General features: G+C 38.3%; 1 protein-coding gene across 2 annotated transcripts in view; it reads left to right on the forward strand.

The window, feature by feature from the left end:
- Positions 1-516: 516 nt before the first annotated feature.
- PLGRKT (plasminogen receptor with a C-terminal lysine) overlaps positions 517-19,172 on the forward strand; it is a 29,896-nt gene continuing 11,240 nt past the window's right edge. The window contains exons 1-2 of one of the 2 annotated variants that reach the window (XM_075741047.1): positions 517-721; positions 1,030-1,116. In XM_075741047.1, coding sequence (XP_075597162.1) covers positions 1,036-1,116 — 81 coding nt within the window. In that variant the 5' untranslated portion in view covers positions 517-721; positions 1,030-1,035. Of the gene's footprint in view, positions 727-1,029; positions 1,117-19,172 lie in introns of both variants that reach the window. The other variant, XM_075741048.1, reaches the window with a different exon arrangement.

The raw sequence follows: 19,172 nt of genomic DNA on the forward strand, positions 1-19,172 counted from the left end.
TGTATACGTTTAACGTGGAGAGGAGTTCCTGGAAGTTTCTTGGGACAGTTTCTATAGACCAGAAAGAAAAAAAAGAGGAGAAAAATGACATGGACCCCACTGCAGGACTGGCACTTCCCATCCAGTGCATTTTTAATACCCACCCAAGCTGCAAGAACCGGCACGAAACCCATCACTCCTTCCCACATTTATGTTCTGAAGCTACCTGAAACCTGTAACGTCATTTCAACGCCACTGTACTCCTCGGTTAAAAACATGTGGTACCATCCTCACTTGAATGGAACCGCATTTTTTTCAGAGTACTAGAGGATTTAGGATGTTTCCTTGAAATTAGCTTAAAAGAAAATAAAAAAAGGCAAAGCGTTCTAGTCACGACAGAAAACAACGGCTCAGGCACGTACAAGCAGCACCGCACCCCCTCAGACGTTTGAAATGGCGGGCTGACGCTGCTCTCCCTGAGGGAGCACGCGCGGGCTCCACCCCGCTGTCCCACCGCACGAGGCCGCGGAGCACTGGGCCGGCACCCGCCGCAGGGGCCCGGCCAGCAGGCGCGGCGGCCAGGACAGGCAGCCTGGCGCCGGACCTTTAAACCCCGCCCGGCTCCGCCGGCGCCGGCCAATCGACGGCCGCAGACAGCACGGGCGGGGCGGCTGGTGACCTGCCGCGGGGCCGGTCGCAACCGTTGCCCTCTGCCCGCGGTCGATCGGCGCGTTTCCCGGAGGTGAGGTGAGGCGGAGCCGGGCCGGTGGCCTCCCCCTGGAGCGTGGCTGGGGCCGCCCGCTGGCAAGGAGGTGGACGCGGTTGGCTCAGGCCCGCCGAGCGTGAAGGGCCAGCCCGTGTAGCTGCGGCGGGTGCCGAGGGCCCCGGTCCCCCTGTGGAGCGGTTCGACCCGCCCGCCGCGCACCCCGCGGCCTGCCTGCCGCTCCTGCCCTGGGGCAGGCTCCTCCCGGGGGGCGGGAGAGACCGAGGAGAGCTGCCCGCGTTTCCCGCCGCGCCGGTCTCACCTGCCTCGTCTTTTCTGCACTCCAGGGCACGATGGGGTTCGTCTTCTCGAAGTCCATGAACGACAGCCTGAAAGCTCAGCAGGAGTTTATGCTCATGAACTCACGGCTTCAGGTAACGCGTACGCCGTGGCGGTGCGGAGGAAGGTCACCCGTCACCCACTGTCTGCACATAGCTGGGCTTGCAGCTTCACCTGCTGAGGTCTGCCCTCCTCCCAGGGTTAAAGGTCCTCCATGTACACACTCCACCAGTTCCGGTGTGGTCATCTAACAGCAGGTTCAGATGTGCAAAGCAGCTATTCTCTGGATGTAACGACTTCCTTGGAAGTCTGTGTTGACAAGTTGTAGAGGTGGAAACTATGCTTATGGTAGCCACACCCTAAAAATACAGTTGTGGAAGCACCGTGAACAGTCTGCTGAAGCACAACTGCACTACTCCTGTGTTAAGCAACAGATAATCAGGAACAGTATGGTTACTAAAACATGGATACTATTCTCTTAAAATACATGAGTTAAATATGTTTCAACTCTTTCATCATACAAAATCTTTCAAACAACTCTTTCTTTAGGTACAGTTAGGTACCTGCAGTTAGTCCATGTTAATAGGAAGGCACTACACAGCTATTCATTGTTCTAGAAACCTCAGACTAAATAGGACATAGGGGATTGTTTATTCCCTCTCATAAAATAATAAAATAGCAGCAGAGAAAGAGAAGGAAAACCTGTTGGACTAAAGTTCAGAAAGTTGTGCTGAACAGAACTTCCAGTCTAGCGCTAGTTAGAACTTTCTGATTTGTTGTTAGGTATCTTGTGTTCTGTAACTTGGTTATATACTAAAACACAATCTGAAGGACTTAGCTGGAGTTTATCCCTTTAGTTTTGCATTTAAATTGAATACAGGTAAATTTAAAATGTTTAAAGTAGTGATGGATGAACTTCCAATTTATTAAGTTGCCAGTAGATGGCATATTCTAGTTTTCAAAGCAATGTGCAGATAGTAGATTTTGTAGGATCATGTGTAAACTGAACTCTGGAGGTGACCCTGGAATTGTGGCTAGGAAGGAGAAAGGTAGCATGAGAAACAATGATACAACAAAATATTGCATAGCTTTTAACTGTTTAAAGAAAACCAGCTTTTTGCATGGTTTGTAAACATAATTTTCTGTTTGTGCTGGATTATATGTTTCTCAGATACAAGAACAAGTTTTGCATACAATTTTATTTTTCCTTATACAGGGGGACTCCTCCCACCCCCACAGTTTTTGGAAATCCAAATGATGGGAAGGTTTTCAGTTTGAGAGAATGAAGATGAAATTAAAGTGAAGGCTTGCTTCATGATCTCCTTCTCTGCTGTGCCAAACAAAAGACAGAGTTGAGGAACCAGCTTGAATTCAACCTACCATTTGTAGGGTGCTGCGGGCTATGAATGGCAGTCTTTGGCCTCTTGAGCCTAGAGGCCTAACAGCTCTAGTTCTAGCCCAAATGCTCAGCCTGACATTAAAAATAAACTACTTTGAGGACAGTTACCAAAAAGATTGCATACAAAATTTTTGCAGGTTGCTCTTTAGGAACTCTTCCTGTTGTGTATTTCTTCTTTTTGTCAATAGTGATAGTCAACATAGTAGATTTCTTTCTAACACTACAAATGCCCAATCTTACCAGATTTGTACTATGTTTGCAGACATACTGGCCATGTTAGAAAACCTACATCTTTTAAAAATGCATGAAGTGAGCAGTTATGTCAGATGTGAAAGATGCAGTGGGGGCAAGGGGAGGACTAAATTTTATGCCATAAGGGGATGGAAGAAAATAGCTATGCCCTGATCTTAGGGAGAGCATAGGAAAGACAAAAAGACTTCCAATTGTCTCTTCCTTATTTGAGTAAAACCTGTGACGTGTCTGGAGTTTAGTGTTAGACAAACTACTTTCAGGCTATTTGTGGAAAGTAGTATAGCCTGATTTATTTGCTTTTAGACAGAAAGTGTAACTAGAAATACCTGGAGAAGTTAGGTCATGCTAAGACCAGAATGAAATAGCTTAACTTAAAGTATTAGATATTCTCTTAAAGTGAAATAGTGAGATTTGAATGCTATCAGTTCACCAGTCTGCCTCTGAAAGCCATCATAGTTATTAATAAAATAGAGGCTTCCACTTCAAAGGAATATGATGTATTTGCTATGAGAGATTCAAAAATACTGATTTGTTTTATACATAAATCTGTCCCAAAACATTAGGAAATAGGGTACTACTGTTACTCCAAGCCAATTTTTGTGAATCAAGAAGTCATCAAAATTGTTACTTCTAGAATACCCTCCCTACTAGCAATGATGGTGTGACACTGCTCAGAAATGAACTAGTAAGTCTTTGCATTGTCCTGGAGCAAAACACTGCAGGTGTTGGTGACACAGAATCTGTGAAGGCTTCTCGTATTCCTTGTAGATGAGGAGGAGTCATAAGGTTACTGTAAGTTGTTTGGAACAGAATATTTATGCTATCAGTTTCCATGACAGAACACTTTCTTTTTTTTTTTTTTTTTTTTTTTTTTTTAAAGAAGAAAAGAAGTAGGTATATGGTCATCTTTGTCTGGAGAGAAAATACAAAACTGTTCAGTCATTGACTTCTCCTCTGTGGAGGCTTGCAGTTTGAAAGAAGACCGTTGCAAAAATAGGAAGGCAAGTAACATGGCAGAAGTTGATGAAGACCCCTCTAAATTCCAAGCCTTGGTGCATAGTAATGCTTGGTCAGTTTTAGAGTTGCTTTGATGTGTGCTGGACACCCAAACCAGCTCAACTACTTCAGAATAAGAGAACGTTAAGAGATGTTGTAAAGTTGTCTGCGTATTTTTTTCTTTATACTCTTCTTGGGACAACTGAAAAGAAGGGATTGTGGCCTTGTAACTTGTATCTTAATGCTTTTTGGCAGAATAATGAAAACTCAACTGTCAGTTTGCCTTGATGTTGAAGGACTTGCCAGTTGTTTGTGTTGTCTTGGTGTGGCTCCAGAATGAAATACCAGTCTGTATCAAGTGGGACTGTTTATGGTAGAAGTTTGTTGAGGCTTCATTTTTATCATGAGCCTGCTCCTTAAAGTACAACTTGCAAAATTCTTCACAAACACTTAATATATCAGATCTACATCTCAAGCCTAGCATATGGCCTTGCTGAGTGCTTTTAGTGTGGCTGAATGGGTAAAAGGAGGTTCCAGGTCTCAGAGCATTTATAGCTGATTATTTATTTTCATGAGCTATGTGGGTGCTCTTAACACAATTAAAAGCAGGAATTTAATTTATTTCTTTTGTTGAAGTGCTGTGTTCTGTACTTTCTGTTCTGGTTAGACTTTTATTCTTTACCATTTTTTTTCAACAACCCAAATACATACCTTGGAAAAAGCTATTTAAATAACTATTTACTAAGAAAGCTGTTTTCAGGCACAAGGCAACCTGGAAAAAGACACGCATTTTGAATTTGGCAACTAAGAATGCAGCATTGTTTGTGGCCGATTGTTCGCTCCTCAGTATGAATTAGAATGCTTTAAATGTAACTTTTTTATTTGATATTTCTAGACAGTGACATTCCTTGACCAACAGGTGGATCTCTTAATAGGAAGTTGGCTAAATTCAAACACTTTGAAGCTGGCTAAAAACTTTATTGTGATGGAACAGGTTTAAGTATGATTAGTGCATAATATAAGTACATTGTCTTCAAATAATTAAAAGACTTTGTGTACTCTATATGTAGTGTTATTTAGAGTGATAAGGAAAATCATGGTAGAAGGTCATGGTACAGATTAAAATTTTAAATGTCATTTCTTATTGTAAAGAATTTGATTCGGGGACTACATAGAACAAAGATTACTAAATTAACTTTGCACTACAGAAGAATTTTTCTGTGCTGATGAGTAAAATACATTCTAAGTGCAACTTAAAAGATTTTTACTTCAGGGTATTGACATAAAAAAGCCTAACCTCTCCTGTGGAATTTTTTGCCAAACTTTCTCATGCATGTAGAATAATCGAAACCACTTTCTTTTGTTTTGAATGGAACCCCACCAACTCAGTACTATGCCACTCCCTGCTTGCCCCCCTAATTAGATTTTAGTTTACACCCTGCTGTTATTTTTATAGAGGTAATAGTGCTTCTGGCTCTAAAAAAGTTGCTTTTCCTTGTTCTGCTTGGGAAACTCTTCACAGTAGAAACCAAGTCAATTCCCAGGTTTCCTGTATATAGTCTGTAAGTACTCGGTGAACTACACAAAAGGTAACCCTTCAGAGGAGGAGGTGGCTGAGTATTTTATAAGGAGGGTTTGGGGTTATTTTGCTTATGGTATTATGAGAGTTGAATGACATGAAGATATCTTGATGTGTTTGGGAATATTACTTCACAGTAAACAGTGGTTTCTAGTCTGTGAAATTAAAAAATTGAAGTTCTTGTAGCATTTGAAATCCTTGGTAACTGTTTTCAATTATATCTCAATGTATAAGGTGTTTTCTTTCTTAATAAGAAGAAATTTTTCATTGGAACTCCACAAAGAATTGGCGGTACACAGAGTCCCGTAATGACTAGCCTTTTTACTCTTTCATACATTAGCTTGTAGTATCGTTACTAATGAGATCTGAATTGATGACTAGTTTATAGTTTTGTTATATCACTCTTTTATTTTAACATGAGATGACCAAAATGGGAAGGCAGTATGTGACTGATTTGTTTGTGGTATCTTTACGTATAAAAATCATACCTAAGGGATTAAGCACACGTTTGATGTTACCTAGCTATTGAAGTTTTCACCTAGATAGTGTTGTGGGAAAACTGTACAAGAAAGCAATAAGGAGAAAGAGAAATGTTGATTTTGGTCAAAGAATGGAAGAGAAATATGTGTGGTATAGGAGACTGCCTAGTGAAGTGATCTAAATAAGGGCAAGTCAGCTCAAAAAACAAGAATTGTGTAGCTGGCGTTTAAGACGTGGAAAAGATTAATACCTAGCTTTGTTGAATTGCTAAATGTGATAGTGATCAGGTTCTAAACAATTAACTTCTTTCTCCAATATTTTAGAGCACAAAGAATTCTCTAAACTATTGCAGAGCATTTTTACTGGGTTTTTAAACAAACAAACAAACAAACCCAAAACCAGAAAATTAAAAACCTCTGTGTTTTCTCCAAATGAAACAATAAATCACATTCCCCCATCCTAAAAATTTGTTCCTGGTATAGCAGCATAATAGGAGCGTTTTGCTTTAGTGGCAGAGGTTAAGTAAACAAGTCTAGAACATATCTGGTCCTTGCAGAAGCTTTTATGAGTGACAACGTGCTGGAGTTTCTGTACTGTTGATGGTTCTGGAGAAAGGAGGCCTGTACATGCACAAGTACACATGTACACAGCCTGAGAAACAAGCAGGAACAAGAGCTGTTTCTGGTCACAAAACTGCAACACCATCGGAATAACTGAGATGTAGAAGGACAGCTCATGCAACTGGAAATCTGTAATGGACAGATACAAACTCTTCATGAAAGACAGTTAAGGAAGACAAGGAGAAGGGCGGCCCATGATGTGAAGGAGTAGGTTGTCGGTTAAGGTCAAAGGAGAGGCCACAAAACATGACACTGTGGTAGGAGTATGCTGCAGACCACCGATCAGGGTCACAAAGTACATGAAGTGTTTAAACAACTGAAGAAAGCCTCTGGATTACTGACTCTGGTTCTCATGAGACTTCAGTCCCCTAGCGTCTGCTGGAAGGGCCATAAAGCACCATAAGCAATTGAGTACATTTCTGGAAATGTGAGGGATAACTGTTTGATACAGAAGGGTATTGGATGGGCCATCCAAGGCTCATGTGCAGCAGATTTGCTACTCACAAATAGGGAAGAACTGATTTGGGGACATAATATCAAAGGCAGTCTTGGTTGTGGTGGTGAGATCAGAGTCCTGAGGAAGGCAGGTAGCACAGTGCAGACCCCGAACATTGGGAGAGCAGATTTTGTCTTATTCAGTGAACTGGTAGGTGAAATGCCATAGGAGGCAGCTCTGGAGAATAAAGAAAAAGGAAAGCTGACCTGTTCAAGGACAGCCACCTCCTAGTGTCCCTGGCAGAGCCCCTGGCAACAATACAGGCTGGGGACTGACAACTGGGGAGCAATGCTAATAGAGATGGAGGGGACACTGGAAGACAGCAACCAGAGCATAAGCTGGCAGTGTGCCCTAGCAGCAGAGCAAGTCAGAAAGACCTAATAATGAAGGCTTTATAAACAGTAGTGCAGCCAGTAGGTTGAGGAAAATGGCTGTTGCCTTCTGTCGAGTGCTTTGTTAAATGCATTTAGATACTGCACCCATTTTTTGCCCCCAGTACAAGAAAAATGTAGATGAAAAGGAGCGAATGTAGCTGCGGACCATCAAGATGGTCAAGGGCTGGAGCGCTTCTTGAGAGAAGGCCAAGTGAGCTGGACTTACTCAGCCTGGAGAGGGATGCCTTCTGCGGTGCAGGATCCAACAGCAGCCCCCCAGCAGTTGTGAGGAGGATATCAAGAAAGCAGAGTCAGGGTGTTCACAGTGGTGGATTGCAGGAGGGTCAGAGATAGTGGCTTTACATTGAAACAGAATGGGGGGAGCAGTTCAGACTGAATATAAGGACAAACCTGTCCCCCCACAAGGACAACCCAGCAGTGGAGCAGAGGCTCAGTGAAGCTGTGCAACCTCCATCCTTGGAGGTTTTCAAGACCTGACTGGATAAAGCCCTCAGCAACCTGGTCTGATCACATAGCTGACCCTGTTCTGAACAGGACCTGCTGAGGTCCTGTCCAACCTGAGTTATTCCATGATACTCTGACCACCATGGAAGCAGGCACAGACTGTGGCCCACTGTATTTTGGGGATCCTATGAGTCCTCACATTCTGCTTTTTGCCAGATTGAGATTTGGCAAGTTACCACTTGATGTCTGCACTCCTGAGCACCGCATGCACAGCAGCAATCTGTTGAAGCAAGCTGTGACTTGGTCTAGCTTTTAACTGTCAGTTGTTAGATAGACTTTACGTATGTGTAAATGATACAGAAGTAACATCACAAGGGAAGGAAGTCAGAATTAAAGTATGCCCTGCATGTCAGATTGCAAAAACTAAGCAAAAATCTAGTTGTCTGTGGAAATAATTTACTTGAAAAAGAATTGTACAATCTCCTGTATATTTTGAAAGTTTTCTAATATATATTGCTGTATTCACAGGTAAGTTTTCCCAACACTGCTTAATATTATGTATCCAGCAGTAGCACATACATACATCAGTCAAAATCAGCAATTCCAGTAAAAAACTATAACCATTATTTATGCAAAATTTGTTGCAAAAGTTTTGCTTTAAGATTACAGCAGGTTGGCCCCGCCAGACTTCCAGGGGCAGATCAGACTGATAGGGGTGGAAGACTAGAGGACTGGAATTCTTGAAAAATGTAAGTTTTAAGAGAAAGTAATACAGGAGAAGTAAAAAATCACTGAAGGTGCTGGAAAGAAGAGACTAGTTAGTGCTTAGGGCTTATAATAATTTCTGTGGCTAACAGATTTTGTTGTTGTTGTTGTTTTAGAATAGCAGTTCAGAGTGATTTGGAGTTTTGTTTGGTTGAGTTTTGGGGTTTTGTCCCAGCAAGAGAATTCCTTAATAGGCAAAACGGTAATCTTCTCTGTGGGAAAGCATAATTGCATTCAGGAGTCAGAGATAATCCTCCAAATTAATCTTTGATGGGAGCCACATAACCTTTGAGAAAATAAACAGGCTAGCAAAATAATATACTTCTGACAAATCTTGTATTTACCCATAATAAAAATGTTTGATTATAACCTCCTGTCTGCAATATGAATCTCTGGATAGTCTCACTCCCTTTCTCCTGCGTCTCTCCTCTCTTCATATTTTATTATTTCAGACTGTAAAGTGCATTCTTCTCCCCAGGTAATATTGGATAGCCAGGAAACAGCCATAGATCTGCTTTCATAGCAGTTAGTCTTTGGGAGTTTATAGACTTGCTACTTGTATGCTCCCTGTGTGGGTACAGGAAAGGTTCCGCACTCCTTGGTGGAAAAAAATGCCAGTATCAAGTAAAGTTGGATAAGTAAGGGGTTGATTTTTCTATTTTGACAATATAGTGCAATTGCATCTTTTCTGAAAATCCATGCCAGCCTTTCCTTGTTTTTCAAATCTTTTCTCTCTCTTAGAGTCCCCAAAGTCATATAGGTTCATTTTGAGCCATGGGAAGACTAAGTTACCCTATTCTAATGAGGGCCAGCTGGTGGTATTGAAGCTCCTCTGCAGTTTCGTACCTAATTGGGTACATTTATGCTCCCTTCTTTTTCCCCACCCCCCCTTGGTGGTGTGGTGTTTTGGGCTTTTTTCCTGCTTTGTTTTTACAGCTCCTTTTAAAGCCGTTTTGAAGCAGTTGTGCAAAATAAGGGAAATAAAACTAGAGACGTTTTTTCCCCAGTTGGTAAAAATTATTAAGTTTAATAGCTGAGCAGGTAGTATAAAGCATTGCTAGAGAAACTCATCGTCCAGTGAAATAATGCATAGTCTGACTTTTTAAAGATGAAAAAGAATATAGCAGTTTCTTTAAGTGAAATGTTCTTTTGTACACAGCACAGAAATGCCAGAACCATATTTGACTCTTGCAGGTTCTGTACCTGTAGAAATAACTTCATTCAAATTATAAATCACAAGATTTCTGCTTATGAAAACTACTCTTAAGTGTTCTGTGCTTTCATCTGTTCTTCAGCTCTTGCCTATGGAGAAAGATGTATGCATTTTACATTGTATGTATGAGCTATGGAACCTGCATTCCTGATTTAGCTTGAAGTGAAACTGCTGTTGAGTGTTTTCCATGTCTGCAAATGGCTCTAATGCTCTCAGTCTCATAAGAATCTGCTTTGGAATATTATTTCATCATAATATTAATGCGTGAACATTAATTTAATTAGGCTGGAATTTGATGTTTAAAAATAAGTGTGACAAAAGTATTTGTATTTGGAAAAACTATCAGAAACTCAGTGAAAGCATAGATAAATGCAACTAAATATCATATTTTTTCTTTCCTCTGCACTGTCAGCACTTGGTTAGAGGCAAAACATAGCATGATTGCATTACTTTCCTGCCAGGGTTGTATTGCCTTAAGAGGTTTGCACTGAATGGCAATAAATGAAAGGAATGAGGCAGTTTTCTCTTCATGGTCAACATTTTGTCCTTAAATCTGAAATGAAAGTATAGAAGTACCCTGTAGCAAGCTTCTTAATAGACCATGTCTTATGACCAGATTATATTGGATTTTTTTCTGAATTAAAGTAATAATAATAATAATAATAAAAAAATAGTCAGACCTATTATAAATGATGGAAAAGGATGAGAACATTTGGATTTATATTCAGACACTGAGCAGTTTCTCAAAATCTGGCCATAATTCAGCGAAATGTTGTTTATGTAAAATTTTATATTGGAGGATTGGTTTAGTATTCTGATTGTCTTGATGAATTAGAAAATACCTGAAATAATAGGCAATGGTAGAATAGGTAATAGAATAAATACTAGTCTAGAGCAGTATGTCCAAGAAGAAAAAGTTATGTTAACTGAGATTAAGTGACTAGTCTTCAGGAGCTTAAAAAAGACCTAGATTTTATACACCTGTGCATAAATATCGGTGTACTTTTTATATATATTTTTATATACACACTTATATAGTGATATATAAGCTGAGTCAACAGCATAGATTCTTATAAAAAGCAAATGTGATAGTGGATTTATTAACCAGGGGATAAAATTACTCAATTAGCACTACTGCCGACTTTGCTGGGAAAAAGATTTTGATACTTCTTTTAGTGACCAAACAAGCTGTGGGAAGTCCAGAGGGTGGTAGTAAGAATAATAAAGGCATTAGAGGATTAAAAAAATCATATTTGTCTGATGCTATAAACATGTCTGTTATGAATTTTAAATTTGTGTGTGTTGCTGGTGTTTTTTAATCCATTCATTTTTCTCATACGTCCTTCTAGAGATATCGAGTCTTTTCCATTGCAGAAGCAAGCGAGAATTGGGATAAATATTAGGAGACTTTGAGTGCTTAACTGTCATTATATGGGTTACTAAAAAAGGCAGTGAATTCTGTTACTGGTGGTCTTGATTGGGATAAATAAATGCCTATTTTGGCTGCCTGCTTTCAGGCTAATTTTAAAGGACCTGTGAATATGGTCTCTAGCCTTATCCTCGTGATTATGCGAATACAGAAGCTGAAGTACCTGAACAGAATGTAGCTCCAGTTAACGAAGGGCTGGCTAATATGTACCAACTCTTTCTTCTAGATTTATTTTGCACTCAATACTGTTTCTTCCTTAGCAACATCTCTTTTTCCAACATTATAATTTCTAACTAGTTCAAACACACAATAAATGTGCTTTGTTTTGGTTTTCTAAATACAGAAAATCCCTTTTTTTCAGGACTTATCACTGATTTCTGTGTGAATGTTATTATATTATATCATGTTACCAGTGAGATTTTTGTCTAGCAAAGATGACGAGGTGTTGTAACTTCAGTTATACAGCTGTTTGTTATTGGTGTTTGGTTTTCATCTCAATGTCTTTTTGAAAATGTACACAGCAATAGTAAGGTTTATATATGCCCAGCAAGAAATAAGTTTAAACCTTTCACCAGGAGTTTTATGTTTGTTTCTTATTGGGAAGTATCTGATAATCTAGTTATGCTCCTAGTAGTTTTTGGAATTCTTACTTTTTAAGAAAGAGTTTCTGTGGTAACATATGTGACAGGTTGTAGTGAAAGCGGCAGCTGAAGCATTTTAAACATTTGTGCAAGTCAAAAATGAGATTATTCATTTAGCATAGGTTAAGAACAAGCAGTATTTGTACCTGCATAGTGAAGAAGATAAATGGTTTTTATACAATTATGTACTCCTTCCTAAAGTTATTGTTTTTGTGAGATTTGAATTGAATAATGGATTCTACTGTCTTTAGGATATATTAATACATAACACTTTGCTGAACTTCCTTTACTACTGCAGATACTGAGAATTCTGTGAGGAAAAGATGAGGAAAACCTGACTTACCAGGCAGCTCAACAATCTCCTTTGCCTTCCTCTCCCCAGTTAGTTTTAAACAGGGAAATAATTTGTATTTGAGGTGAAGTTTTTATATGCTTGTTTTTTTATTTCAGTTACATTCTTAATACATTTTTAGTTTAAAGATGCTACAACAAGATAGGTCAGTAGGAGTTTTATGACAAGCTAGACATTGGGCCACATTATATTTTAGTAATTCAACTTAAAGACAAACACAAAATGTTAATGAAAACCAGAGGAGAAGAAAACAAAACTTTTCAAAAGGGAAAATATTCACGTCTGTTCAATATGTAGTAGACTAAGAGTACTCCATCTTAGGCAGGTAAGATGTGTTGACCTAATAAGCCTATCATTGTGTTCTTGGTAGGGACCTGTATCTTTTACATGTTCCTATCCTTATCCTGGGATGGTTTTTGAGTAATGAGCTAAACGTAGGAATGGAAAAGAGAATATAAGAAAGTATGAGTAAAGGCAGGGGGAGGTACTCTCTGTTTTGTTTGAAGATGAAGTGTATTTGCAAATACTGGTGTGGAATTTTGTTGGGGTTTTGCTTAATAAATTTAATTAACCCATTACTCTGTCAACATACTATTGATGATTTATCAGTTGACCATAAAATGAGGTGTTGAAAGGCATATGTGTGCTATGTTTTCACTCTTTGGAGGAAGAAAAATGATTGATGTTGAAGTTGTAATAAGTTTTTGAACAATAAAACTTCTTTTCATGCTTTATCACTTTCATTGATCAAAAAAGAATGATAACTGAGACATGCTTCTGCATAGGCTGCTTTCTATAGAGGCTTTCCTGTACCTAACAAAACTTTGTGTGATGACATTCTTTCCATCTACAGATTTGCCAGCTTATCTTTGTTAGTAAGAGATCAGCCACCTCCATAGTGATACCTGAAAATTTTAATTTTTCCTAATGTCTTAGGCACTAATTTTCTGCAGTGCTTTCTAAGTCCCTAAACTTTTCCTCTCTAAAGTTTTCACTGAGAATTAGTCAAAAGGATTTTTTTTTTCAAGTTCTATTACAATGAAAACAATTGTTCCCTTTCTTCCATGTGAAGTAGAATGTAAGCAAACTTTCACTTTCATGACTACTACCATCCTTTTCCCTTCAGGGTGGGAAATAGCTAGATTTGTTTTCTATTGACAAGATACTAGTAGCGCTCATGGCATCTCTAATGCATTTGTCTTGAAGCATAAGAAAAAATGTTTTGCCCCTTAGGTGATCTGGGCTTAATTCAGGAAATAAATGCTCTTGGGTAACAATTCTATATCCTTATTAGTTTGCGTGCATCAAATGGAAAAGAACAAGATGAATGATATCTGAATTGAGGAAGATTAGAACAATCTATCTCACAGGAAAAAGGACAGTTTGGTTGGTATTAGCTGGGAGATTGCATACTCACCTGATCATGGTGAAAAAATAAATGCAGCAATTTACAAAGAGCAGATTTTAATAGCTATTTCTAACATGCAAACACTGCCAGCAATAGATGTAAAACGGACTAACTGCTCTACCAGTTATGAGACAAATGTTAATTAAATCTGTTCAGTGGAATCAGTTCTACCCATCTTTTTGCTGGGGAATATCTGTGACTAGTACATGTTGTTGTGAATGCAGCCTGCTTAGGTAAAACTTTTGCTTGGACGTGCACCTGCAGCTAACACGTACACTTGTAGGTTTAGTTTGCTGGGAGGGCAGGGGGATTTAACTAACTTCAAAGAAAAAATATCTTCTGAAGCTGCCTCCTTTAACACTATGAATTTTCCATAGTTCCTTTCTTCTTAGTAGAGCAAACCTACAATTTTAGTCTTCTGCTGTTAAGTCCACTGAAGTAGAGTCTGGCCATTCATTTTTTTCCTATGAAATGCCATTTCTTGAATGCTAAGTTTAAAAAAAGAAGGAGGGGGGGAGGCAGGGAAGGAGCCCTGTATTGAGCAGAACTCATAAGAACCCAGGAGGTATAATGGATAAGTAAAGAGATCTTATACCTATTTTAATTCCATAACAAAAATGGTGTAAAGAGAGCCACAATAATTTTGCAAGTCAGAATCTGAAATGGATAGGAAGAAACATCATATTTGCAGATATTGTTGGTATTGTAACACCCTTTCCTTTCATACCACAGTATCATTTTACAGCTATTTCTTCTGGTTTTCATTTTTGAGTCAATGCTCTGAGACTTTATTTCTTTTTTAAAAAATCAGGTTTATGGGGCACACACAAAGAATGTACCTAGAGGCATTATTGGAAGATGGATATAACAAATTGAATAGTTCTAACTTACTCAGTTATTAGTCAGATTTCAAAATTACTTGATATTGTAACGTTAACTCTCTCTTACATTGCTTGATCTATTTTATTATTCCTACAGCATGGATACAGTTTCTACATAATTGGCTATCCAATGACTCTGGTTTGTCTTTATAGAGCTTGTATAAAACTCCTGAGAATTCTAAACACTGATAACAGTACCTTAAAACTTTGCTTACTCTGTAGATAAGATTATTAAATGCAGGTGGAAGACACCCTTCTTCACTCTGCTGCGTGTTTGTTGCTCAAAGGCCACACAGCAAAAGTGTGGAAATGCTAGGTTACTGCCAAGAAATCTCTCTTTCTTACCACCGTCCATTGGATTGAGCCTGTGCTTTGCACAGCTTAAAACATCAAATGGATTCAGGTGATTTTGATGTTATTTTCTTTTTATATGGCATGTAATTCCAGTAATTTATTGACAACAATGGGAATATAAAGGATTTTTTTTTTTAGTGTGGTTTACATTCTGGCTTGTGGCTAATATTGTGAAACCCCTTTCTTTTTTTGATAGCTCTTAGCTTGTAAGTATTTTGTTATGTGTCTTTGCTGTTGGAAGCTTTAAAAATGAGTTTTCTTTTTAGGGAGTGTAGTTTCATGCAGCACTAATAATTTTAATTGCTCTGTGTACTTGATGTGCAAAATATTTGCAAACAAGCTTTGAAGGAGCAAGATAAAACGTTGAAGTCTGATTTATTTTAACTGTTTGATCTAGAGGCACATTTCCTGACACTTTTGTGTGCATGCTGGTCATAGAAACAAGCAGACACTGTATAATTGTTACAAGTTATCATCTCTGTATTGCACTCTGGTGGCTTACAATGGAGGTATAAACATAGGTATCGCTATTCTACTTTACACTTTTTTGCTAAATGGCCGCTCACAGCAGCTTCTGGTTTTGCACATTGATTAGGGAGGATGACACCTAGGACAGGTCACATAAGTAAGCCTTTAATCTTTTGTCTGCTTATGAAATGCCAAGTGCATTGCTACTGCAAGGGGTTTGTGCAGTTACTTAGCTATACTACCTGCACACCAACTTTTGTATGTGTTTTGTGATTTGCAGATTTTTGTATGTGTGACAGTCAATTTTTGAAAAATTAAGCCTTATTTTCATTGGGCCTCTGAGTACTCAGAATTTACTAGTTGTTTAAATAATCTTTTCAGATTATTGAAAATCTTTTCTGATCATTGAAAAACTACAGTGAAAATAACCTCTTATTATAGGCACAGTAGCCATGGCCTCTAACAAATGTTCGGGAGATTATGACAAAAATGGAGCTTCTTTTAAAGTGTAAGAATATTCCAACAGTTTCTTCACATTTCTATTTTCTTAGATTTAGATAGTTTCAGAATTTAAGCAGAGATGGTGTATATTTATCTGGCTGATAATTCCTTCTAAGATAGATTAATTCCTTTTCTGTCTGAGTATCTGTTTACCAGGCTGTCAGCATAATTATTTCTTAATGATAGTGACATGAAATACAGTTCCCTGAATAGGTTTACTGCCATGACCACGCTCAAGCCAAGTGTTTGACCTGCCCTCTATTTTAGAGGGGGTTGGGGAAAACAGTGTATCTATCTGCCAAGAGAGCCATTAAATTTATCAGGTTGCAAACAGAGGCTTTATACAGAGGTGGTTACTATGTCTTCCTCTCTTCAGATACATCTTGACTTGTTCAAACTACATCAAAGAAATTGTATTTAATACACGTGAACAGTGAAGAGAGAACATTTTCCACTAGTTCTGCTTTCCATTTCTGTTGAGCCTTTGTACACCACCTTGCATCCCATTTGTTTTGCTTTGTGTGTCACCCTAATACAAAACCAAACTAGCATCTGTTCCTTCCTACAGCATCTGAACACTAAACAGAAAGGCAGAAAGAAAGAGAGAAAATAAGCTAAGAGTCAAAAGTATCAGAAGTTTCCATCTATCCAGTGCTAATGTGGTTTGTAATTCAGAGAGGACTGTTGGGGTTGTTTTGTTTTGTTTTTTGTGGGGTTTTTTTGTTTGTTTGTTTTATTTTGTTTTTTCAAGTTGTCAAAGTTGATTAAATTATTTCAGATGAGACTTTCCTCCCACTGGATTTAATCAATGAAATGATGCTATAAATGCTTTTTTCTGGTGTTTGACATCATTGTGACAGTCTGAAGAATAATCAATAGAAATGATAAGGATGGTTACCACTGGCTAGTTTATTAGCATTATCAGTTTCACAGTAACTGACCTTTTCCCTTTCTGCCTCACTTCTCTTCATCTGTCATGTTTCATTTTGTCAGATTGATTTCCTTTTACTATAACAGTTTGTATGTGTCAGACTTCAAAAGCTAATCAGCCCTTACAGTTTCTGACATGGTGTTGAGAAACTACTAGCTGTATTTAAAGAAAAGTTTAAATAAAATTATTTCTAATTGGGTCCTCCTGAGTGTGTTATAAAATATAAAATGTTACTTGCTACTAGTACCTATTTTATTTTGAAATACTAAACTTAAATTTTAAAATTGTACGATCAATATTTAATGTCAGTAAAGAAGCTGCTAGTCTCATTTAGGAAAATCTGTTCAATATGGAAGTAAACTCACATAAATTTATATAGGTTTTTTTAGATTATGGTTTTAACTGTGCTTGAATATGTGTCTCTAAAACATGGTCTGATTGTTATAGGGTGTGATTTCTTAACAGTAATATAAAAGCATGCTTGGATGTGTACCCATGCATCCCCATCACACCTTCAGCTCTCTTGTGCCATGCACAGCAGCCTGGCTGGTAAAACAACAGTATCTTACTTCCTCCCATGGTAAATCTGCACCTGAGACTCTTCACCTATAGTTTTTATGCAAGCATGATCATGTAAATAGTCCCTATTGAAGTTTTAATGGCTATATAGGTGGAAGGCTTATGTATTTAAAATGAAATAGAATTTATTCCCTAAGACATCGCACTTGGATGGTGAACTATTGTTCACCTGATGTATATGATGTGCACCTGTGGCTTGTTTCCTCAATAATCAACCTTTTCATCAGTGAGATTATTGTAAATAAACTACAGCACACCTGTGCTAAGGTTGAATGATACACTTTTTTTTTTATCTTATCACCTATGAAGTTCTGTGTGTGAAGTTATGGTTTGCAGTAAAATGAATACCTACTGTTCTTAATTCGTTACTTCTGATCTGCCTTAATGGGAAGTCATTTTAAATGTCATTGCAAAGTAAGTCCTAAGGAGGTAGGACATGGCCTTTGTCAGAAAATCTGCATGCTAATAGGTCTAAAGTCTACTCCACTCTTTCGCTATCCCAGTGTGGCTGGCATTTTCAATAGAACACATGTGGAGGAAAATAAGACACAATTACTAAGAAATTAACAGCTGAAAATGGGATATTGATTTGAACTGTAAACATGAGTTGGTTTTCTATCTTTCATCTAATTTGGAATCATCTTTTGTGGTGGACTCCCGAGTCTTTCCCTACATAGACCTGCTTTCAAATTGTGACTTGCTTAAGGTTAACATAATCTTAATGTAACAGTTTTGCCTTAGGATCTACCAATAGTTGTTTGCCAGTGTAAAGTCAGAATATCAGGGTGTCTTGGTTGTTCAGAACTCTTGAAGCTCAAGATTTTCAATTCAGATTGACATAGTAGATGGGTAAGCACAAGGATATTGCCCCCAAATTTTTTGAAATTTTGAAAGATTGACATACAGAGGAGTTGCTGCAGTGCCCATGTAGGTGCTTAATTTTGCAACTTAAAGCATTTGAAATTCATTTAAATACTTACACTGTTCTAGTGTCAAACATTGCTCATAAACCTATTTAGCTGATTAGATGTTGGGTCTGGACATGTTAAAACAGTCTTTGATGACACAGGGTAGATACGTGCCCTGCCTTATGTCTGCTCCTTGGTGTGCTGAACACACATTACTGGAGCCCACGTGAGGAATGTGATGGCAGCATTGACCCACATCATTTAGCAGTGCCATGGCTCTGGAAAGAGCTGGAGCCTCCTCCAAACTGGTTATTTCTAGAATTATTCCAGTAAGTTTAAGTTGTGCAATGAAACAGTATGTTCTGGGACAACTTTAGCTATAATTGTTGCTCAGTTTTCCATTTCCTTTTCCTTAAGGAAAGCTTGAAATCCAGTGAAGTCAGCATGGAATTGCCCAGGTACACTTTTACTAAATCTCTTCGTTAGGCAGATTTCCATTGGGGTCCTACAGCTACAGCACTATAGTGCCAAGTGACAAAACTGATCTTGGAAACGGAAAGCAGGAATGAAAATTTTTTTCAGAGTAAAGGAAGACAGAACAAAGGGCATTTCTGGTGTTTGGGCGAGGTATTCCTGGATTTGGCATAAGATTGCATCGGTTCAGAGAGATTTTGGAGCATGTTCAGTGATGTTTGTGTGTTGTTATTAGGATTTCTCCATATAACTTATGACTAAATAAGAATCAATTTAAAAACAAACATCTGCAGCAGTATTGTAGATTACTTAGCATCCCTAAAAACATCTCAGTGCTTTCTTGGTGCTATATTGTAAGTTTATGGATGAAATAGATGTTGTATAGTAAACTGTTCATTATAACATCATGCAACTTCAGTAATAGCAAGAATTAAATTATTAATTTAGCTAAATGTCACTAGATCTACTTTTTACTGCCTTCTGTGCATCGTGATTCCTCTGAAACCTTTTCTTCTTGGCTATTCTAAAGCTTCCCTCCAACACATCTTTTTTTAAAAAAAAAAAAAAGTTAATTTAAATGCCGTAT

This window comes from Balearica regulorum, chromosome Z (assembly GCF_011004875.1).
Source record: "Balearica regulorum gibbericeps isolate bBalReg1 chromosome Z, bBalReg1.pri, whole genome shotgun sequence".
In the NCBI taxonomy this organism is placed as follows: domain Eukaryota; kingdom Metazoa; phylum Chordata; class Aves; order Gruiformes; family Gruidae; genus Balearica; species Balearica regulorum.